Source organism: Dromiciops gliroides, chromosome 2, assembly GCF_019393635.1.
Source record: "Dromiciops gliroides isolate mDroGli1 chromosome 2, mDroGli1.pri, whole genome shotgun sequence".
Classification (NCBI taxonomy): Eukaryota; Metazoa; Chordata; class Mammalia; order Microbiotheria; family Microbiotheriidae; genus Dromiciops; species Dromiciops gliroides.
In genome coordinates, this window is record NC_057862.1 from 639,241,076 (window position 1) to 639,264,443 (window position 23,368).

The following is a 23,368-nucleotide window of genomic DNA, read 5'->3' on the forward strand; positions in this document are numbered from 1 at the left end:
TGGTTTCTGCTTCAGGATGTCCCAAGTACTCATCACAGCTGGGGACAGCAAGTGGAAAGGACCCAGAAGGCCTGTCGGATGCCCTTCTAATTCTTCTTTTGGGGAATGACTTTACCAGGAGAACCTGCCCGTCTCAGCTTTTCAGGTTGTGGGCATGGCTATCACGGGCCCCCTATGGCTGCCCCTGCCCTCCCCTTCCCAGTCCGAGCCTCTATGACAGCTTCTTTGCCGCTCTGGAAGAGCTGGAGCCCGAGCTCTCTGAAGAAGAACTTTCCCCCTGGCAGGTCCAGAAGTGACAGGACAAACCAACCTTGGGAAATGGGTGGGGGAACTGCCATTTTGGTTTTCTGAGGATCTTCTCAGGCAGTGACTCATGCCACTCTTCACTGCCTTTTCTTCCAGGCCTGGAAGGAGCCATGGCGTGGTCCTTTGGATGGAGTACCACCTGACTGCCGAGAGCTCGGTCAGCACGGGACTCATTCAGATCCCTGAAGCCCAGGTACCTCTAGGGGGTGTAGAGCGTGGCTGGGACAGGGCAGGCCTGTGCTCATCTCTATAAAGCCATCACATCTAAAGCGAAGGCTGCTGTGTACGTGTTCTGCCGAGGGTTTTTCCCAGGACAGGTGCGCTACACCTGCCCAGTCAAGAACTGGCCTGGGAGGAGGAAAGAAATGAGGTCTCTTCCAAAACTCTTCTCAGTGCCACTTTGTACATGCAGTTTCTCCTGATCCGATCACCCGGATTCTTCCATCCCTGCCCCCGAGTCTACTTTGTCTTCATTTTGTAAATGTTTAGAACATGTACATGTACTTGATGTTTCCTCTGGTGGGACTCGTGCTCCTCGTCTGCATCTCTAGCCCCTGCTGTGGAAGAGGCTCTTAATTAATAGCTGTGGGTTCAGGGATTGAGTTACATACCAGAATACACTTAGCAGAAGTAGGCTGGGGGGATGTTTGTTTTGTTTGTTTGTTTACCTGGTGGTCATGCCTATAACTTCATCAGTCACTTTGGCTATTTACGTGTCTCTCGTCACCCCCTCGCCAGATTACCTTCTTGAGGGTTATTTATTGTCTTATTTTTCTGTGGCCGTGGAACTCAGATGACTGGCCAGGAGAGGTGGCACAGGATTTGTCCTAGAGGGATAACTAGTGTGACATTCCAGGTGAATGTAATTTTGGACAGAATACTTTGATGAGCCTCTGAGTTTGATGATGACGATGACAACAATAGAATTTGTATCGCACCAAAAAGCTTCACAAATATTGTCTCATTTGATCCCCATGACAGCCCTGGGAGGGAGGTACTATTATTATCCCTATTTTCCAGATGAGGAAATGGGGCAGACAAGTGAAATGACTTATCCAGGGTCACAACCTGTGAGTGTTTGAGGCAGGATCTGAACTCAGTTCTTCCTGACTCCCAAGCTGAGCGCTCTGTTGCTTCTTTCATTTATTTGATGTGGGTGCTGCCTTCACTGACAGGTCCCAGCCCATGTATGGCTCTTCTCCTGGGCGGCTCCTTCATGGAGGATCTGCCCAGTGTGCCAGTCTCCTCGGGTTCTTCTCATGTCTTCTGATAGCTTGTAGGACTGTCCATCTCCTACCCCGCATGCTCCCTGTCCTAGGCACATGTGCCCTTGGTCTCTTCCAGCCCAAGTCATTACTGGCTCGTGCTCTGTGGAGCCTGCACTGTGCCCTCTTGTCCTTTGGACCACCTGCAGTTTGATTGTTATTATAATGAATAGTGACAACAGCTAGCAGTTACTTGGTGCTTTAAAGTTTGCGAAGCCTTTTATAAATGTTATGTTGTCTGACTTATAAAACAATGCTGGGAAGGAGCATGTGCTGTTATTATCTCTTTTGTACAGTCAAGGAAACTGAGGTGGACAGAGTTGAAGGGACTTGCCCAGGGTCACACAGCTAGTAAGTGCCTTAGAGTGAATTTGAACTCAGGCCTTCCTGATGGTGGGTTCAGCACTCTCTCCTCTGCCCCTGCTGCCAGTTCTTCTGAACTTCTGGTGTTTCATGATTGCAGATGTTCAGCATTGCCAGGGGAATATTCTTATTTACATGCTTAAGGGGAGCATGACATTGTTGGCATGTTCCCCTGGTATGGATGGTGGAGCTTTTATGACTAAGCAGATGGTGTTCAAAGAGAGGCTCTGGCCAAGAGCTCTGGTGGTAGTTGGACAGCAGATGCACCTTCCAGCTAGGAAGGGCCTGGTCAGAATTGGTGCTGTTGTTAACCCGCGCTCATCTGCACCTCTCCACCGTGGGGCTTGATGGACTTGGGATCTCAGTGTTAAAAAGAAAATGGACTTGTGGGTCAGGTAGCAGCCTGCATTCACTAAAGGGCTGCCCGGCTTCTCTGGGCTCTCTGGTGTTCAGTTCTGTGCTCGGGTCATTGGTTTATCTGCAGCGACTGGGAGAGCCCATCATTCCTCATTCCTCATGCTGGCCAAACTCTAGGGCCTAGCACAAGGAGTGGAAGCACTGACCCTTCAGCCCCACTGGTCTTCCTTGTGAGGAAAAGGAAGTAGCCAGGTCCTCAGAGAGCTTACATTTTGGGAGTACACACACATGTAGACAAGTGCACGCTAAGTAATGCAGACCCAGGAGGGAGGCACGATGGGGAGATCAGGAAGGCAGAGGGAAGGAGGGAAAATGGTCCAGACGTGCCGGGGGATGTTGGCAAAGGCCCCAAGGGAGGAGAAAGAGTGTTCTGTCTGGGAAACAGCCAGTAGCTCATTGTTTAGGAATGGAGAACCTGGGATTGTGGGAGCAATGAGCAAGAACATGGGGAGGGGAAGGGAGGGGAGCCAGACTGGAGGCTGAGCAGCCTGCATTTTAACCCACCGAGTCTTCGGGAGCCCTCCAAGAATCCAGAGCAGGGCATGCCCATGTCTCACGGGGGCCGGGGTGGGGGGGGGGCGGTGCAGGGCGCAGCAGGAATGATTGGCATGGGGAGAGCAAGGACACGGGATCAGGTTCCACCAGGAGCTTGACAGGGTGCTGCTGTTGGCTGAATCTAATGGGGGAACTTAGTAGGGGTCAGTCAGGAGGGGTAATAATTAACCTCCATTAAGTGTAAAAGGGATTAATGGAAAGTCTTTCTCTTTAATTGAAAAAACAATCTGCATCTTAGGGTATACTCCCCTCCTGGCCTTGCTGTCTGGGTTGGGGAAAGGGCCCCGGTCACTGAAAAGCTTCAGGACTCATCAAGTTTCTCTGTTTTCTCCACAGGGTGAGTGTTCTTGGAATCCCCACTGTAAGCAGGCTGTCTATTTCCTTAATTCTGCTTTGGAAGCAAAAGCTCAAGACAGTCCCCAGACTGTCACCTATGCCCTTGAGTTTGACCCAAAGGTGGGTGATATTGCCATGGAGTTCAGGCTCGGAAGCTGAATTCCTCTGCCCTCCTGGGCTTTTCCAGTTCTACAGAAATAAAGCTGCATGAGAGCTGCTGTCATGTGATCTGTGGGCTTTCCTGGAGGGGGAGTTAAAAGCCTCCCCTGTCTGTTCTTGGGGCACCCTGATTAACAAGGAGAGGCCATCACAGGGCGGAGGGGCTGATGCCAGGAATCAATAAGGTGGCGCGGTGTCCTCCCGGCAAGCTCAGGGTCTGAAGGAGGGCCGGGGGCTGAGTCTCCAAAGGCTCTGGCCCAGCCTCCCTTCTTTGTGGTGTAGGAAATGAAGTTCATTATAAGCATGCAGAAGTCAATTGCTCTTTAAGACCAGGGCAGCCCAACAAACTGGGACCCTTTCAAGTAGGAACTGGCTGTTTGACCCCTGGCAAATCACTGTCCTCCGGGATCTGGGGTGGGGTTAGATTTGAATGATCTTTCTCCCGTGTTCTGTGTCCCTGTTCAGTGGTCCTTTCCAGCTCTGGTGTTCTAGATCAAGCATTCAGTAAACACAATTAAATGTCTTTTAGGGGCCATAGCTGGAGTCACAAAGAAAGGCCAAAGGCAGGCCCTGTTTTCCCGGAGCTCACAGTCTAGGGAGGGAGACTGTGTGCCAACAGCCATGGACAAACAGGATACAGACGGGATAAATTAGAAATAATCAACAGAGAGAGAACACGAGAATTAAGCAGAGTTGGGAAAGGTTTCCTGTAGAAGGTGGGATTTTAATTTGGCCTTAAAGAAACCCAGGAGGTAGGTTTGAGGAGGGTGCGTTCCGGGCCCAAGGGGAATGCCCAGAGCCAAGAGACAGCATATCCTGTGTGAGAAGCAGCCAGGAGGCCAGTGTCCCTGGATCCCAGAGTATGTGTGTGTGAGGTGGGGTGTAAGGCGTGGGGAGACTGAAAAAGGGGGTGGGGGTGAGACAGGGCCAGGCAGAGGGCTTTCTTTTGTGTCATGGACCCTGTGGAAGGACTCGTTTTCAGAATGATGTCTTTAAATTCATAAAGTAGAATATAAAAGATAACAAAGAAAACCATTTATACTGAAATACAGTCCTAAAAGTATTTAAAAACAAGCTCACAGACCCCAGCTTAAGAATCCCAGTTCTAGATGCTCACTGTTCTTAGCAAAATCAGCACAGTGACCAGTTGTTGCCTCTAGAGCAGCATTTCTTTTTGTTTGGTTGGTTGTTTTTGTTTGTTTTGTTTTGGCGGGGGATCAGGGTTAAGTGACTTTTTCAGGGTCACACAGCTAGTAAGTGTCAAGTGTCTGAAGTCGGATTTGAACTCAGGTTCTCCTGAATCCAGGGCCTGTGCTGCTTTATCCACTGTGCCACCTAGAAGAGCAGCATTTCTTTTTTTTTTTTTTTAACATATAAGGTATTTTATTTTTTCCGTTACATGTAAAGATAGTTCTCAACTTTTGTTTATACAAGCTTTACAATTTCAGATTTTTCTCCCTCCCCCCTCCCCCCCTCCCCTAGACAGCAGGTTATCTGATATAGGTTTTATCTATATATCTATATACATACATATATATATACACATACACACATATATATACACACACATATATATACACACATAATAACATTAATCCTATTTCTGCATTAATCCTGTTACAAGAGAAAAAATCAGAGCAGTGATGCAAAACCTCAAAATAGAAAAAAAAAACAGCACCCAAAACAAAAGAAACAGTATGGTTCAATCAGCATCTATACTCCACAGTTCTTTCTTTCTTTTTTTTTCTTGGATTTGGAGATCCTCTTCCATCATGAGTTCCCTGGAACTCTTCTGTACCATTGCATTGGTGAGAAGAATATAGTCCATCACAGTAGGTCAACACTCAATGTTGATGATACTGTGTACAATGTTCTTCTGGTTCTGCTCATCTCACTCATCATCAGCTCACGTAAGACCTTCCAGGTTTCTCTGAACTCCAGAGCAGCATTTCTTAATGAGCAATCTCCAGTGGGTCCATGGACATTTTTAAGGATCTATGAACTTGGATGGGGAAAAAATTTAGTCTTTATTTTTACTAATTTATGACTGGAATTTAGTATTTCCTTCCATTTAAAGCAGTGTCCTGTGAAGGGCTGCACAGTGTTCACCAGACTCTCAGAGTGTTCTGTGACCCACAGAGGTTTTGGACCTCTGGTTTGAAGCTTTTCTGGAGGCTTTTCTGGAGGTAACCTGCAACAGGTGGGGGATTGAAACCATTTGGGCCAGTAACAGACTGCAGCCTGGGTCAGGAGAATGAGTCTAATCCCCCCTAGGATTGGAGGAGGGAGAAACACCCTCTCACAGGCATGATGAGAGGTTAGGGAAAGTATTAAAAGGAATGTGAAAATTGCTTCTAGTAGTTTCTTGTAGGACAAGAGCATTAACCAGAACCTTCCCTGTTCTTTTGGAACCTTATCAAATCCAACCGATCTCTATCTAATTTGAGAGGGTTGAAATTCCATTTGAGGTGAAACATCACGGCGGCTGAAGACTCGGGTGTGCCGAAAGGCCGAGGACAGGTGCCTCCCAAGAGCGGGTGACGGCTGCCTTTTAGCCGCCGGGTGCAGGTGACCTCATTCCAAAGATGGAGCTTTGCTGGGCTCCCTGCTCTCAGTTAACAGGGCTCCTCTAACAAGGCAGCATAGACTCTGTCACTGGGAGGGACTTCGAGAGTTATTCCCCACCCCTGCCCCTCCCCCAGAGGAAGCAGGATCCCACTGAAGGACTTGCTCAGGATCATATGCGTGTATTGGCAGACGTGGCTAGGAGGCTGGAGCTTCTGCTCCACAGGCTGCCCCCATGGGCAGTTCATCAGTGTGCTGGAAGGTAGTCGCCCTGTCCCCAGCACGCTGGGGGTGCCCTGTCCTGGTCCTCTAGCCATGATTGCAACATCACGATTTCATAGATTTCGAGCTGGAGGGACCGGGAGGTCAGGAGGTCCAGCCTCATTTTTAGATGAGGAAAGGGGTGCCCAGGAAAGTTAGATGACTTGCCAAGGATCACACAGCTCATGTGTGTCTGAGGTCAGATTTGAATCCAGCACCCTATCCTTTACAGCACGTGGCCTCTTTTTCCTGTTTCGTCTCTTGCACAGATTTTATCATCCACGTCACAAGAGCCAAACCAGGAGGCTTTTATCAAGTGACCAAGTGCCCCGAGGTGGTCACAGCTGGCTCAGGAAAGAGCTTTGGAAGGAGATCCTAACCTTGATGGAAAAGCGCCTTACTCAGCCATGCTAATGGTAGCATAGCTTGGGTTTCCTCCAACTCTGCCTCCCGGTACCACTTCGTTTTTAGTGGCTGATAGTGTACAGTTGCCTGAACTGGCTCAGCTCGGGATTCCATGAAGGTATCCTCAGTGGCTCCATAGACGGGGAGAATCTTTGGCCAGGGGAGAGACCGTATTAGCGCTGGTCTCTTCTTGCTGGAGATGCATTAATCGCAATACTTTGTAGCTGGTGGGGCTGTTGCTGCTTGTTGCCCATGGTCAGTTTCCAGGGGGCGGGGGGGGGGGGTAGTTATTGGTTATAGATGGAGATGATCCGGGAACTTCTCATTTCAGATGGTGAAGGAAATGCCTTTGGCAGGTTTCCAATAACACTGAAAACAGTCTAATGGCAGATGTTTTAATCATGTGGTTTACCCCAGTGGTGTCAAACTCAAATAGAAATCGGGGGGAAGGGCTACTAAACTTTACAGAATGATCCCTATGAGCCTCATATTGACTTAGAAAATCATGTTAATAATGTCATTTCTGTTTTGTTGCATTTTTACTTATTTTGTTAAGTGTTTCCCTATTTCCCAATTACTTTTTGTTGTTGTTGTTGTTTTTGTTTGTTTGCTTTTTTAGTGAGGCAATTGGGGTTAAGTGACTTGCCCAGGGTCATACAGCTAGTAAGTGTTAAGTGTCTGAGGCCGGATTTGAACTCAGGTACTCCTGACTCCAGGGCTGGTGCTCTATCCACTGCACCACCTAGCTGCCCCTCCCAATTACATTTTAATCTGGTTCAGGCACATTTGGGAGGACTGTGGGCTGCATGTCTGATAGCTCTGATTTAAGCCATTATCATTAAGTTCCCTGAGAGGACCTCCCAACTTTGCATTCAGAGGAGGAGAGACTTATCCACATCAAGGGGCAAAAGCTGGGCCCCAGCTGGGCCTTGCAGGGGCCTGAAGCTATACAGGGGATTGGGATGAGGCCCTTCTGAGTAGACCAAGGGGCTGGCCACCTCCCCTTTTGAATTGAATGTTGATGGCTTTTCTCTGGAGGGTTGGGATGGGCCATCATCTAAGAGACTTGGTTTTCCTTTGTACACTATAAAGGGAGTTGAGTCAAAAGAGGGAAAACTGGTGAAAGCTCATGTATTCCACACTGGGGAGAAGAAGAGTTGTACTGGATGGATAATGAGCTGATCCCATGGAGCTAAGGGAATGTCATTTGAGGTTGGAGATGAGGAGATGGGGTCACTGAAATCAAGAGCCAATGCCCTGCTTCACATTCCAGTTCCTCACCATCAGCATCTTTTACCTCTTAATTTCTCACTGTCACTCATCTAAGCCAAGACGAAAGCCACAAGACAAGAAAATCAAAACCACCCGAGCTCCAAAAACTGGTGCCCAGGAGATATGGGGAGCCAGTAATTCAGTTAGCAGCGATGGCACCGGAGCTCCCCGGCCTTCATGCTATCCACCACGTCTGCAGGGGCAGGAAAGTATGATGGAGGCAGTATTGGAGGCCAGCTGGGGAACAGCCTGTCTTCTTAAGTGGAAGTAAGGTTCACCTGATTAAGGACAGTTGTGTTTGTTTGGGACAACTCTCCATTCGTGCCCTCCTTTGATAACTCATCAGAGGGGAGTGGGCCTCAGGGGACTGGCTTTGCCATGCAGCCAGTAATGGCAGATCCTAACCAAACTGGAAAGGCCTCAAGTATGGGTCTGCACTGGACTCTGTGTCTGTTGTCCGGCCCAGTTAGCTACAGAGAGGCTCCTTAGTGTAGCTTAGAGATTTCTTTCAAGCACAGCTAAGTGTGAAACGGTTTACTGTGGCACAGAGCAAGGGCTTTTGGGCTGCCTCGTTGGTGGGATTTCCTATAAGAGGAAATGACAGGTATTTTGAAGAGTTGAAGCCCTTTGTTAACGGCAGCTCCATGAACCAGGTAGGGCAAAGCAGCATATCCCCACTTTGGAGGGAAGCTTAGGGCACTTGGTCGTGGTTTCACGTAGTGGCAGAGCAAGGCCTAGAATGGGGGCCTTGCAGTGGGTCCTCTTTCCATAATCATAAACAGCATCTTTAGGAGGTACGTGAGGAATATGATAGAAATTTGTTAGTTACCACAGTGGGTTCTCTCAAAGATCAGGAATGGATGGATCTTCTTTGGTTTTTAAAGCCCTGAAAAGTGGCTTGCTTATACTCTGGAGTCAGAGCAAAATGAATTCCCCCAATAAATCATTCAAATAAATAGGAAACAGAAGCTTTGACTTTTAATGTTTTATTTTCTCCTTCACATCAACTATTCATTCCTTTCAGCACCAATAAATGAAAAAAAAAACCCTTCAAAATATTTTATTAGGTGTAAGACTTGTTTTCTTACAGGGAAGAAACAGATGGATATATATCAGATACAGTTTTACCAAAACTTTAGGTGTGCTTACCGTATAAAACCCCTTCAGTTCCCAGAAGGATACAATACAGAAAAATTATTGAAATTAAAAAAGTTTGTTTAAAACAGTAATTTCTAAACCTTAGCAGTAATACAATATTTAAAAAGCATCAAGATTAATATTCATACTTAAAACTCAAGATGGTTTTGGACACATGAAAAAGCTTCCTTCGTAAGCCGTCTGACTGAACTGGGTCCCAGTGCATGGCTTATCTTGGGGCTGGTCAGAGGCATCTTTCCCTTCCCCAGCCCTGGAGCAGGAGCAGAAGCAGGGTATCATTTATAAGCTGGGAGCAAGACCACGACTAGCCCATGCTCTCCCTCCCAGCTTGGACATTACTTGATTTGATTGAATCTAAGTCACAGGGAAATTTTTTTTAAAAAATCACAATTGTAAAAATTTAGTTCATGGACAAGCCCCCTTAGAATAATCTACAGCCTTCATAAAACCAATGACCAAGCAAATACTCTGGGCAGGTTGCCAAGGATTTAGGGGTGGGAAGTTGTGATCTCTGAGCACTACTTTACATCTCTATCAGACAGGATATGATAGGGCTAGGTGCTCAAGGGAAAGAGGTGGTGAACAAGCTGCTCCAATCAGCCAAAGGCTGCCAGAGGTTTGCCGAACTTTATCCTCATTTCACAGAGGACAAAATGGAGGCACAGGGAGATTGAAAGACTTGCCTAAGGCCGTGTAGTCAGTAAGGAGGGGAGTGTGTGACCCAGCCATCACGTTGTTCCAGGTGGAACAGTCCCTTCAAGTGAGTGAATACAGTTCCCAGCAGACGGTCCCGCTTGGCAGAACAATGCTAACTTTCCCATGTTCTAGCTCCAGCCTTTGAGAGAGGCAGCAGTCCCTCCCTGGTTTACAGAGACTGGCCCTCAATCTGCCCAGGTTCCCTGGCTGCATCCAGCCAGGGAAAACTGATCTCTGGCCCTGGCCCTGGACTCGGGCCGTCTGCAAGGCTCTGTGTGGGTGGGAATGTGAGTACACGATTGGCTGTGGACGTCGATTGTGTTTGTGGGCAGGGGTGTGTTGCTTCATAGCCAGAACCATCATAACCTGATGAGTCCTGTTGCATGTGTTCAATCATACAATCACATGATTCATGCGCACTGACAAACCAGAATAAGTGAATATTAAAAAATCCCAGAGTCTAAAGGCTTCTCTCCTACAAGAGATCAGGATTCTCTAGCTCTGTGAAAACCCTTTCTAAAGGGAGGATGATTCCAAAGAGATGTCAGTCTTGTTCTGAGAATCAGCGAGTGAACAGGCAGGCAGGCAGGCAGAGCCTGGAGTTTAACATTCCTCAAAGTACTTGCCTTGGGAATGTAGAGATGCTGCAACCCCGATTTCTGGATGAAAGAAACTCCTTGGGAAAGACGGCAGGACGCAGGGAAGGCCCCTTTGGAGTAGGGCCAGCTCTCTCCCTAGAACGGCTAGGAGCCTCTGCTTTCTGTGGTGGTAATCACTCCCATGGTGACCCTGGGCCATGGGATCAGGAATAGGTAGGATTCACTAAGCAAGGGGAATGATTTGATCAGACACTGTCAGCTACAGCCTGTACTCTCATCCTTTCACAGCTTGAAACTGGTTCACTTTAGAAAATAGCATTTCTTGATTGAGTGGCCCCAGGGAGCACTGCTCCCCATCAGACTTGCAGTGGGTTGGTGGCCCTGGGTCCTATTCTTTGCCCTTGGTCTCTGTGAATTTGAGCCTAACCTTGGGTTAGACCTATGGCCGAATCCTACCTAGAGCTGCCTGACTCGGGCGGGAGAGTCGTTCCCACAAGCAGAAGCAGTATCTCATGGCTGTGAAGGGCTAAGGCCTTTGGATGGGTCACACACAGGTCACCTGTCCATAGCCAGTCTTGCCTCCTGGCTGCGTTGGGCTGAGGGCTGGTGATTGGCTGGATCGGGGTGAGGGAGAATCGTTTCTCCCCACCCTTGCTCCTGCCCATCAGCTTCACTCTGCCTGTCCTGCAGATGAAGGCATCAGAAGGCACAGGGTCAATGTACTAAGACAAGGAGAATTTGTACCGTGGGGTTCTAGTGCTGTCATCACCCTGTTCTTACTGTGGCCTATGCTAGGCTATACGACAGGTGTGAGTAAGAGCTCAGGGTATGGTTGGGTGAACAATCCGTAACAACATTCTGTTTAAAATGAGAGATCACCAAAAAACCAAGCTCAGAATCTAAGAAATAGTTTAGCATAAAGTTAAAAAAATTCCATGGATTAGAGGGAGAGGAAAATGCCTGATTGCTCTTATTTAAAGAGGCTGCAAAGAATTAAAGCTGAAGGTGCTTAAGACAGGATGCTCCTACAGGGAATCAGCAGAGCATGTCGGAGGAGGTCTGGCTGGGCCTCGGGCTCCCGGACAGGTGGTTCTCAAATCTGGGCTCCAACTGGGTCCCATGGTAGTGAGAGGGGAGAGGATGTAACTTTTCCCATGGAGCGGTGATGCCCGGGACCAGATCGGCTGAAGACGGGCCAAAGAGGGGACCCGAAGAAAGCACAACTGAGGAAAAGCAGGCGGTGCTCGAGGGCGTCGGAGGACACGAGATGCTCATTGTCTCTTGTGTGGACGTGGCAGGAGGCAATAATGATCAGTCTCACCAAATGGAGGAGGTTGCTCTGGCCATTTTCTTTCTTGACATCCCCTTCCTCATATTCATGTTTGGTTAACTAGGAATCTCTCTTTGGGAGAGCCCAGTGGGAAGGCTCAGCCTTCAGAGGACCCTTAATTGTGCCCCTCCCCTTCCCACTGCTATGGCTTGCTGTCCAGGGGCCCTCAGCCATGGGCCAAAAAGAAAAGATAGCTGTGCTGAGCAACTGGGAATGAGATCCCAGGAGATCTGGGGTGGCTACTGGAGGAGGAGATAGAAATAGACAGGCCAAGGCAGACTTCATCCTGGAGATACCCATGACTCAGAAGCTGACCATGGACAGCCAGTCATCTGTCAGCAACAATGCAGCCAACTCCCTTGGGGCTCAGCTGGGCCAGTGAGGTAGGGACCAGTAGTCCACTGGACCAGTGGGTAAACTGAGGCACAAAGGGAATTTTTTTTTTTTACTTCCCCAAATCACAAAATGATGCCACACAATGGAGAAGAACCCTGAAGTCCTTACTTTGTCATCTGGTCAAAGTCACTGGGGTCTGAAGCTAAGAAAGGTCATGCAATAGAAACAGAACTGTGAGTTTGGAGACAGGAAAGAACAGCACTACAAAAATAGTCTTTTAAAATGCAGACTGCTCCTTCCCACTTGTGTGGCGACATTTTCCCTCCCTCCAACAAGACCACAGGTCCCATCTTTTGAGTTTTCCCTTTCACAGACACATTCCTGTCCTAATTTTTCACCCTTGACAAGCCTCTCCTAGGAACACTGGGTGCCTTTAGCCTAGAGTTGGGTGGGGACTGACACCCATCTGTTCCCCATGAGCTTTCCCTTCCCGGGAACCACAAAGTCAATTTTTTTTTCCTTGCTAAAGCATAATCCCCCTCAAATGTAGGCCTTTGGAAAGAAACCCAGCATTTTCCCTGCCCCTGGGGACAGATCATTATTGTTGGTTTGGGAAAGCCCCACTTGTGCTGGTTAAAAAGGAAATAAAAGGCCACCCAGCACTCTGTAATGGGCTTCTTGGACTATTTCCTGATTGCTTTTGGAATTCTTTCCCCCTGTTTTTACCCTATGGCTATCATAATGGCTGTTTCATCTCGAGTGTGTAGCATGCAGTTAGAGGGCATGCTAGGGCACAGGCATGCTATGACGACATTGGCAGGCTTTAAAAAAAAAAAAAAGAAAATCCAAAACCAAGCCTTCAGCTTTATAAGAGCTATACAAAGAAATTCTGCAAAACCCATTAAGAGCACTACCCCACAGATTACAAACTAAGTTGTGCTGTATAATTGATAGAAAACCATGTTTTGTAAGAATGGCACTGATTAAAAGGAATTCGGGCTCGGCTCTCCCCGCCCTCCCCACCCGCCTGGCCACTGGCGTTCCTTGGTCCACAGTGAACATGTAGAAATTCAGGCTGACCCTGCTGCCCGAAGGGCTCCAGACAGTGGGCTCAGCCCTCGTCCCTCACCTCCCACCTTCCTTGTCCCCTCCCCTCCCCGGCTCCAGCGAGGAACGGGGCAGGGACCTGGCCCACCTGGGGAGGTGTTGGGAGAGGCGACCGGAGGCCAGGTGTTTGCATCTGGCTCACGTGGCACTGGAAAAAAAAAAGTCCTTTGTATCCCAGGAACAGAGACCAGGTGGTCTTAGGCTGGCCTGGGGCCTGACCGACCTTGTGGCTGGCGCAGCTACACCTCTTCTTCGCCGGTGTTGACCATCAGGCGCATGGCCACAGGGAGGTGGTCAGTCAGACCTGCTAACTGGGTGATGAAACTGAATTCCTCCACCTCCTACAGGAAAAGAATGGGGTAAAGAGCAAGGAGGAGTGAGGACAAGATGCAACAGGAGGCATTGCGCTTAAGCACAGCAAAGAGCGTTCTGGCGATGAGGTGAGGGGCCGGGGGAGGTGGGCGAACAAGGAGGCTGGCACAGCAGCGGAGCACAGACGGGGTGGCGGCCGCCATGCTCCTTTTAGGAAATCGGGGTCTCCGGCTGCAGGCTCCTCTCGTTGAGGCCATCCTTCCCCCTCTCCCCCACCCCCTCCCGCCGTCCCCCACCGCCAGCCTTAGGCTGGGCCCTCTGAGACATGGGATGATTGTCACCGTCCTGGCTGCCGCCCATGAAGCCATTATTGGGTTTGTAAAGCGCGTTACATACACCCACACATCCGATCCTCACAACCATGGGAGGTGGGTGCTCTCCTCACACCTGCTTTTACAGATGAGGTCACAGGGTCTAGAGCTGAAAGAGCCCTCAGACATCATTTGGTAAGTCCTTAACCTGGGCTCTGGGAGCTTGTTTAAAAAAAAAAACAACAAACCAAACCACACCACTTTGATAATTGTGTTTCGAGCCAGTTGGTTTCCTTTGCAGCTATGTCTTTGCCAATAGGATTCTGAGGAGGGGTCCCTAGGCGCCATCACACTACCACGGGGGCCCATGACACAAATGGGATGAAGAGCCCCTGATCTGGCTCAGTCAGGTCCTTTTACACTTAAGGAAATGGGTCAAGAGGCAGGACTTGCCCAGCTTCACATGGGTCTTTTCTTGGTAGCAGAGCTATTGTTGGACAGACCCTCAGATCCCAAATACAGAACTCTTTGACTTGTACCATGCTGTCTCCACTGAGATATTTCACCCCAACTCAAAACTTCGTGCCCACACCCAGTCTACCAAGTTGGTGCTCTGTGCTCAGCTCCACAGAAGTCCTGCTGAGCCTGGCAAGTGGGCTGCAGGGCTGCCTGTTGCCCAGAGTGTCCTTCCCCGCTGCCCCACACACATTTTTTCCTGGAAAACTCACCACTTTCCACTCCAGGTAGAGCCCCTCCTCAGAATAGAGCATGTAGTCAATCCTTCTGCCATTGCCCTTCACCAAGACCTTCTGGTTGTTCGGATGGCTCTTGCTGGTAGGATGGGCAATGTATTCTCTTCTCCCTTCTTCACTTTCCAAGGCCCTAGTCCACACAAACAGACAAGTTGTGAGTAGAAAGTCTCACCATTTCAGGGGTGGGATGCTTCTGAAGGATGACTCTGACTATCCCACCCCACCCCCTTCCCCAAACCCCAACACAGGATTCAGGCATGTTCATCTACACTCCCGGCCAGTGGAGCTGCCATTAGGTTGGAAAAAGGAAAATAATCTTGAATGTGCTAATTTCATTAACCATGCAAAAACTCAGCTCTCTCCTGTTGTGACTCAAGTAAACTCTGCTCTTTGGAAACAAAAGATTTGTGGGAGAAGAAACCAGTATCTCCAAACTGGAGAGCCTAGATGCTCAGATAAGCACTCCCGGAGCTCAGCACCTACAGGCTCAGCTCCACCAGCCCCTTTACAAAAGGTGGAAGTGTCATTCTTGGCCTCCCGTTGGTTAATCTACTAAGGGCCAATCTGGGCTCTCCCAGTGCTCTTCTGATGCTTTAGAAATGTGGGCTTTTATTCTTTTTGTGTGTGTGTGTGAGGCAATTGGGGTTAAGTGACTTGCCCAGGGTCACACAGCTAGTAAGTGTCAAGGGTCTGAGGCTGGATTTGAACTCAGGTCCTCCTGAATCCAGGGCCAGTGCTCTATCCACTGTGCCACCTAGCTGCCCCTGGGCTTTTATTCTTAATTTTGTTTTTAGTGGCTCGAAGATGGTGATTTCCAGAGGCCATTTGAGTGCAATGTGAGAGTCAGAAGTAGTAGTCTATTTCTCTCTTCCTCCCTCTTGCTGGGGTAGCCTGAGAAAAATGAATGCTTGAAACAGCCTGTGGCACTGTGATGGGTGTGGGCCCTCTAGGGCCCTTCTCTAGAAGCTGGTTTCTTGCTCCATAACAGAGGTATGTTATTGTTGGCACGCTCGTCTCCATGGGGCAGAGAGCCAGTTTTCTTCTTCCCAAAGAGTTCATAGGTTTATTTTCACATGTTCGCATGTATTATCTCACTGCATCTCACAGTAGAAGGCAATGGATCCAGGAAAGAGCATTGAGCTTTGTAGTTAGAGGACTTGGATTCCAATCCCATTGGTGTTACTGCTTGTGTGACCTTGGACCTGTCACAGCCTTTCTGGATCTCAGTTTCCTCAACTGTAACATGAGGGGGTTGGGGGGCAGCCAGGTGGTGCAATGGATAGAGCACCGGCCCTGGATTCAGGAGGACCTCAGACACTTGACACTTACTAGCTACTCACTCTTGGCAAGTCACTTAACCTCCATTGCCCCACAAAACAAACAAACAAACAAAAAACATGAGGGGGTTGGGTTAGAGGACTCCTAAGGTCCCTTCTGGTTCCAAGCATATAATACTACAACTAGGCAACAGTTATTCATTCCATGTATAAAGTTGGGCAGATTGAGGTACAAAGTAGTTAGGTGATCTTTCAGAGCCAGAGTGAATTAGTGTTGAACACTAAGGAACCCCAGTTCTCATGACTCCATGACTAGAACTATTTCCGTGAAACTAATTCTCAACCTGAGTCTATGAGTTTTGCTATGACTCAACTAAGAGCACTTGGAGCAGCCTGATGTCCTTCCTGGAAAGACCAACGGCCTGTAAGTCAGGAGATCTGGATTCTAGACCTTGCGGGTTAGCAATGTGACATTCACTTCTTAGGGAAGTTAGTTTTCTTCTTCTTTTTTTTTTTTGGTAGGGGCAATGAGGATTAAGTGACTTGCCCAGGGTCACACAGCTAGTAAATGTCAAGTGTCTGAGGTCAGATTTGAACTCAGGTCTTCCTGAATCCAGGGCTGGTGCTCTATCCACTGCTCCACCTGGCTGCCCCGTATAGCATCATTCTTTTCTTCTTTTTTTTTTTTTAAGTGAGGCAATTGGGGTTAAGTGACTTGCCCAGGGTCACACAGCTAGTAAATGTCAAGTGTCTGAGGCCAGATTTGAACTCAGGTCCTCCTGAATCCAGGGCTGGTGCTCTATCCACTGCTCCACCTAGTTGCCCCGATACTGCTTAGTTTTAAAATGATGTCCTGGATGGGAGTCAGTTAAACTGTAGACAAATTGGAAATAAGAGCATGAAAATGGTTCAGTGAGTGAACACGGGTTCCTACAAGAAGTAATTTATCAGCATTAACGATAAATACTCGAATAGCATCCAGAACATCATTAAATCTCAGAAATGGAATCCATTACCATCCATTTGCCTTCCCTAATTAATTCCAGCATCAGTGATCTAAGAGTTACTGATAAGCAAAGGATAGGAGTCATTTTTTAATCATCACCTCATAAAAGATAATTTTCTTGGCATAGGATGGTGTTTTGGCTTTAGACTGTAATCTAATTAATTGATCCAAATTAGCCATAAGAAGAGACAGCCCTGAGTTCATGTAATTTTGGACTATGAATTAGAAATTGCTTCGACTGTTGGTCTTGCAAATGTATGTCCTCTCTGAAAGTCTCATTTAGAGTCCAGAATGCGATCTGCCCATGATGGAATTCTCTTTGCTTTGAAGGTTATCAGCTTGTATTAGATTTGCTCAGTGCCGTTATCTAATTGGTGACTACCAGCAAGTGGCTCTGCTTTACTGGAAGTCAGTTTAATGCAAAGTCGCTATGTCATGGGGGAGAGGGAGGTTCCACACATAGTCTGATGGAGCCTCTTTATCTAGGTGGGCAAATCATTATCTCTCACTTTCCTCTGCAAAATGGGGACAATAATTCTAACAGCACTTAACTCAGCATTACTCTGAGGAAAACTATGCAAATCTCAGAGCACTGTATATAAACCCAATTTGTTTTTATTCCATTTCCAAATCAGGACCAAGGAGTTAGGCATCCGAAGGAGGCACGTCCAGAGCACTGGGCAGCCTTAGGCTCGGTGGAACTCTTAAGAAAGTAACTAGGTTTTACTAATTTTTTTTTTTTTGGTGGGACAATGAGGGTTAAGTGACTTGCCCAAGGTCACACAGCTAGTATGTGTCAAGTGTCTGAGGCTGGATTTGAACTCAGGTCCTCCTGAATCCAGGGCCGGTGCTTTATCTATTGTGTCATGTAGCTGCCCCACTAATGGTTTTTTGAATGAGAGACCAAACTCTGGGGGATCTATCTGAATCACATAACCCAATAGCCCCATTTTATTAATAGGCCCAAGGAAATTGATGCCTGGGCTGCATCTAGCACAGTTCTTGCCAATACAAAGGCTAGGATATCTTGGCTTCTCTGCCAAGTCTTATGATTGAAGATTTCCCTTCCATTAGGAGGCATTTGAGCCCTAGGCTTGTTTTCTGCTGTAGGTAGCAGTGTTCTCTTTCAGCTGATGGGGTGTTTTTCCCGCTTTGTTCCATGCACATGCCATAGCTAGAGAGAGAATGAAGCACTTTAGCTTGCTCAGTTTCCCTGAGGGCCCTGCATTTGCTCACATTGTGAATTCCAGCAACTAGCACAAGGCCTTCCACACTGTTGGGACCATGATCTCAGCTGTTGGTCCAATGGCTAATCCCTTTGTTGTGCCCTGGGGAGGGGAATATTGGGAACCACACCTTTCTGTGTCTCCACTTCTGTTGGACTGTGGGCTCCATCAGAGTAGAAGCCATGTTTTATCTTAGCTTTATATTTCTCCCAGCATGGAGCCCAGGGCTGTAGAAACAGCAGGTCTTTAATAAATGTTGGCCCCTGTCTCTTCCTGAATCTCTCTCTTCTGAGTTTTGTGACTCTGCCCTTCCCTGGTTCTCCTAGCTGCCCAACTGTTCCTTTCCAGTCTCTCTGGCTGACTCTTCACACACTGAGTGTCCCCCAAGGCTCTATCCTGGTCCCCTCTTCTCCCTTCCTCCTCCTCTCTTTCCCCCGCCCCTCCTCTCCTCTTCCCATTCTCTCCTTTCCACTCTCTTTGTCTCTCTGTCTCTTTCATTGGCTTCTATGGGTTCAAGGATCATCTCTACACAGATGATTACTAGATTTGCATATCCAGTCCTAGTCTCCTCCTCGGTCTTCAGTTCTGTGTTACCACTTCTCTATCGGACATTTTTAGACGTCTCAAACTTAACAAATCCACATCTCTCTCCCCTACCCTCACCCCTCCTTTCTTCTGAGCTGCTTTTTTTCCTGTACAGGGCAACACAATCCTCTTCGTTCAGGTTCCCAGGTGGCTCAGGTAACCCTTCACTCCTCTTTTGCTCACTCCACATACCTAATCAGTTACCAAATCTTGTCATTTCTTTCTCCCCAACATCTCTTGAATGCATCCCCTTTTCTTCACTCACCCTAGCCACCGACCTCATCACCACACACCTGGATTACTGTACTAGCTAGTTGGGCTCCCTACCTTTAGTCTCATATAGCTCCCATTCACCTTCCCTTTAGCTGTCAGGGAGATTTTCTTACAGCATCGGTATGACCACATAATCCCTTTACTCAACAAACTGAAGAAACTGAGGCCCAGAACTGGGAAGTGACTTTCCCAAGGTCACACAGGTCACAGTGACAGACAGGACTTGACTCCAGGTCCTCTGGCCCCAAAGCTGGCTCTCTCCATCTTGCCGTGATGCCTCCCTCTCTGACTGATACTTCCTTAGGGTCATGACCCAGATCAGGTTTTCTATCCGCTGAAGGGAAAATGGCAGGGTGAGGCAGCTTACTTTTGCAGATTGTCTGGGGTGCACACCTCCTCGTCATGCAGGTGATCTTGTTTTAGAAAAGTACCTGAGAACCAAGAGGACACAAGGATGAGAACCGGAGAGAAGCAGTGGCCGTAGATCACACAGCACTGCCTGGGCTAAACTGCCTCCCTGAGAGGACACCCCCCTTCCTAGCAGCCCAGCAGGGGAGGCTCCTGCTGCAGCTGCCCCCTACTCCTGAGAGAAAGGAAGGCAGGGCACTGTGGGAGGAGGGCAGTGTGGGACAGCCTCTCCCTCTGCCTTCTCCCCTAACACTTCTGCTCTCCCCTCTGCCGTCCTTACCTAGGCTCGTCTGCTTCTTTCCCAGGGGAAGTGGGTGAAGGGAGCGGCAAGGGAGGGGCCCTTCGGCTAGTAGTGGAAGGTGGGCATTCTGTATTCCACGTCTCCTAATTCTATGGGTCTGGCCTCTCCTGGAAAACTCCCAGCAGCCTGTACATGCACTGGCCTCCAAGCCAGGGACGCTTGTGGTTCACTTGGTAAGAAGCCACACCAACGGGCACCTGCCTGGCTACACCTCCCGTGGCCAGAGCCCCTGGCTCTGCAGGGGCCACCTCGATCATGCAGCAGAGACAGTGGGGTCCCCTGTGAGGCTGGGGGGATGCTTACCGATTGCCCACGGCTTATCCTCTCCTGGACCAACGCGGCAGGGGTCCTTGTAGTGTGTAAACAGGGAGTGCTGTTGTGCCAGCTTGTCATCTGAACAGAGAAGAAGAAATCAGGCAGGCCTGTCCCCAGGCCACATGGAAGCCCAGCCGTGCTAAGTAAGGGCCCTCGGCTCCCCCTGCCTTGGCCCTGCCCAACAGAGACTCTGAAAGGCTCTCCAGAGAAGTGTCCCTTGTACAAGGGCAGAGACAGGAATGCAGGGGGAAGGGCTTTCTGGGGGAGGGGCGGGGAGGTGGGGAAACCCCCACTGTCTGGGCTGCTCAAGCAGGCTGCAGCATCGTTCCTGAGAGATGCCTTTTAACCCTGGATGAGCCAGACTGAAGCATTGGCAGCTCTCTAACAGTGCCCGGTATAAGAGGTTTTGGACCCTATGAATATACACAGAAGACTCATCTCACGCAAATGTTGTTAAGTCTGTGCCTGGCAGTCTGTCACTGAGGGAGAGAACAAGGTCACAGATGAGACCCTGGCCCTGAGAGAGAGAGATCGGAACACCCAATAAACGGTGTTTGTAATGTTCAGAGAGGGCAGGTTCCTTTCCCCCTTGGCCTCTAGTTCTCCCGGCCCACGGTCAAGGCATCCTCACAGACCTGAGACCATATTGTCCAACCTCTTCATGTTTCGGCCCGGGGGGCAAGAATATGATGTACCCAGAGTCCCCTGAGAAGTCCCCTGCCAAGAGACAGGACCCAGGTTCAGCCTCACAGCATTAGAGGAGGGAGAGGGAGCAAAAGCCGCCTCACCAGAAGAGCAGTTGTCAAAGTTGAAGTCTCCGCAAAGCACGTCGAACGCCACCAGCTCCTCGGGATTGGCTGTGCTGGAGGAGGAGGTAGATTTTCGGAAATCAGCCAGCCAATCCTGCAGCTGATTCAGTTGTTCACATCGAATGGTGCTGTCGTCTATATGGGGAAAACAGATGCAAGGAGAACATGGGATGCCTGTGAAAGATTCATATATGGGTTAGTGTAAGATTATCCAGGCATAGGCCTAGCTGAAAGGACCGCCAGTTCACCCTTACGTGACTGAAATTTCATGACCTCCAAATTATCTCTAGTGTGACTCGACTCTCATCTAAAGTATGTTTATGTCAGGAGGAGCCTGAGAAAGTGAAGGATAACAACCCTGATAGACCCTGGCCAGGCCCTCAAGGCCACACTTAATTAAACTGCCCTTGAATTCCCAGAACTAGCCATTGCTGGGAATCAACATCAGTTCTTCTGGGGTCCTTGCAGGGTTGGCCCCCTCCTGGGACTTTATGTAAGGATTGACATTATTCCAATATCCTTGGCAGTAAGCCTTCTTTGTTCTCAGACTCTTGCAGGGATGCATTGCCCGGGACCTTCCCAGTCAGGACTCTGGAAGCTGTGAACCTGGAGTCCCCAGCTAGAAATCCAGATGTTGGTGCTCTCCTGACTTGGTGATGTTTTCTTTGTTTATATATATATATATATATATAAAATAGATGTATTATATATATATTTGCAGGATTTACTTTATGTGTGATCATATTAGGCTGTATTGGCTATTTTCTTTGTAAAACTGATCTGCTTTTGCCTTTAATTATTATATTCTATTAAAAATAATTTTAATCTCTATTTGAGAGAGTGTCATTTTGTAGGAGCGAATCGAAACCAAATCTCCTTAACTAAACAGCCTGTCTCACCGTCAGGTAGCTGGTACCTGCCCCAGAGCACACAGAGCCCAGCCCCTGTGCCCAGAACTTCCCTTGGGGTTTCCATCTTTGGTGTGACTTGGGGCTCTTCCATGCCCCCCCAGCCCCCCACTTACAGATCCCGGATCTTTCCTTCAGAGATTACTCCAGAAAAGATTGATACACCTGTGAGGCTTTTTAAAAAGGGAAACCAGAGGAACAGAGATACTAGCCCTAAGAGATGCAGATCAAAGAGGGTCAGTGGGGACCCAAATTTTGTTCCCTGGAAGGGACTCTGCATATCTGCAAGGCTCCTCTAGAGAAAGAGCCCCATTGCCCAAGGAGAGGAGATAAGGACACAGAGGAGGAGTTCTTGGACCAAACATCTCGGAGAGAGGCCTTGTGGGGAACACTGAGTTCGGAGGCCAAGCACGATCAGAAGTAACAAGGGACAGAACCACAGTATGGAGGTCCAGGTATGGACTTTGGCCTCATTTATTTCTGTGAGCTCTGTGGATTGTGAAGGTCCTGTAGAAAGGGGTTGATTCTCTAGTAATTCCCTAGTGATTTCCCATAGAGGTTCTTGGCCTCCAGTTAGTTTTATGAGTAGGGAGGACTGTTTGTGTCCTCAGGGGAAGATGAGATTGGCCAGAAGAACAGCTAGTTATTCCTAGTTCATCTCCCCTTTTTTGGCGTCTGCTCCTAGAACTATGAATATAAAGGAGGTCCTGAGGAAAGGCCGGAGTCCACCTGAGAGAGAAAGATGCTGTTCTTGACAAATTATAGGATGAGGTATGAGACCTTTGTGTTTGTTGTGAGGTTTTAATTAGGTTCGATAGAGTCTGCCCCACAGTTGATACATTGTTAGCCTGAGAGTAAGCATGGGAACTGAGGGTCCTTTCGTCTTTTCTGTAGGGACCTAGACATGACGTGCGTTCTGATATTTTCAGGAAACTCTGGGTTTGGGTCTGCGAATAATTGGTGAGATGCTGCCAAGATCAAACCCGGCCTGTATAAACCGAGGGCTTCAGTTCTGGTCCCTAGATAAGCTTCCTCGTTTATGAAACGAAGCCAAAATTGGATGCTTTTGTGAGTATTAACAACCAGGCTGGGGAGGAGGATTACTACAGTTAAAATGGACGGGGAATGATACCATTGAGATACTGGGAGCAATTTCTGATTTTGTCCTGCATGTCACCTTTTCTTTACTGGGCCTCATGCATCAACAGCAACACTTGAGGTTATCTTTCTAAGTGTAAAAAGCAGGTCTAAAAACAGACCTTCGCTGCCTCAGACAAAATGAATGTAAGTATGTTCCGTGAAATGGTTTGTAGCTTTATAAGATGACAAAAATCTTGCCTCTAGGAGGGCAGCTGTGATGCCGAGACCAGTGGTACCAGTGCTGGGCGATCTCTTTGTGCTCCTGGGAGGGTTCAGGGGCTGCCATCACTCCCACAAGATCCCACCAGATGGCTACAGATGATTTTTTTTTTTTTTTTAGTGAGGCAATTGGGGTTAAGTGACTTGCCCAGGGTCACACAGCTAGTGAGTGTTGTGTCTGAGGCTGGATTTGAAATCAGGTACTCCTGACTCCAGGGCCGGTGCTCTATCCACTGCACCATCTAGATGCCCCTTACAGATGAATTTTGAAAGTGAGTCTGTGTCTTGCTCCAAATGGGCAAGGCCCATGTTTGCCAAACTAGTGATGTTTTGTATAATTTATATTGAATTGCTTGTGTTCTTAAGGGGGGGTGGTAGGTGGGTAGGAAGGGAGGA

The 23,368-nt window shown here is 48.5% G+C and overlaps 2 protein-coding genes across 5 annotated transcripts in view; one reads left to right on the forward strand and one right to left on the reverse strand.

Annotated features, from left to right (window-relative positions):
• PRMT7 (protein arginine methyltransferase 7) overlaps positions 1-3,456 on the forward strand; it is a 72,654-nt gene extending 69,198 nt beyond the window's left edge. For all 3 annotated transcript variants that reach the window (XM_043983892.1, XM_043983894.1, XM_043983893.1), the window contains 2 exons: positions 403-499; positions 3,243-3,456. In XM_043983892.1, the coding sequence (XP_043839827.1) occupies positions 403-499; positions 3,243-3,401 (256 nt within the window). In that variant the 3' untranslated portion in view covers positions 3,402-3,456. The remainder of the gene's footprint in view (positions 1-402; positions 500-3,242) is intronic.
• A 5,420-nt stretch (positions 3,457-8,876) lies between these two features.
• The window catches only part of SMPD3 (sphingomyelin phosphodiesterase 3), a 277,909-nt gene continuing 263,417 nt past the window's right edge, over positions 8,877-23,368 (reverse strand). The window contains exons 6-10 of one of the 2 annotated variants that reach the window (XM_043983989.1): positions 20,685-20,840; positions 19,885-19,974; positions 19,240-19,303; positions 14,482-14,635; positions 8,877-13,471 (exon numbers count right to left, since the gene is read on the reverse strand). In XM_043983989.1, coding sequence (XP_043839924.1) covers positions 13,370-13,471; positions 14,482-14,635; positions 19,240-19,303; positions 19,885-19,974; positions 20,685-20,840 — 566 coding nt within the window. In that variant the 3' untranslated portion in view covers positions 8,877-13,369. Of the gene's footprint in view, positions 13,472-14,481; positions 14,636-19,239; positions 19,304-19,884; positions 19,975-20,684; positions 20,880-23,368 lie in introns of both variants that reach the window. The other variant, XM_043983987.1, reaches the window with a different exon arrangement.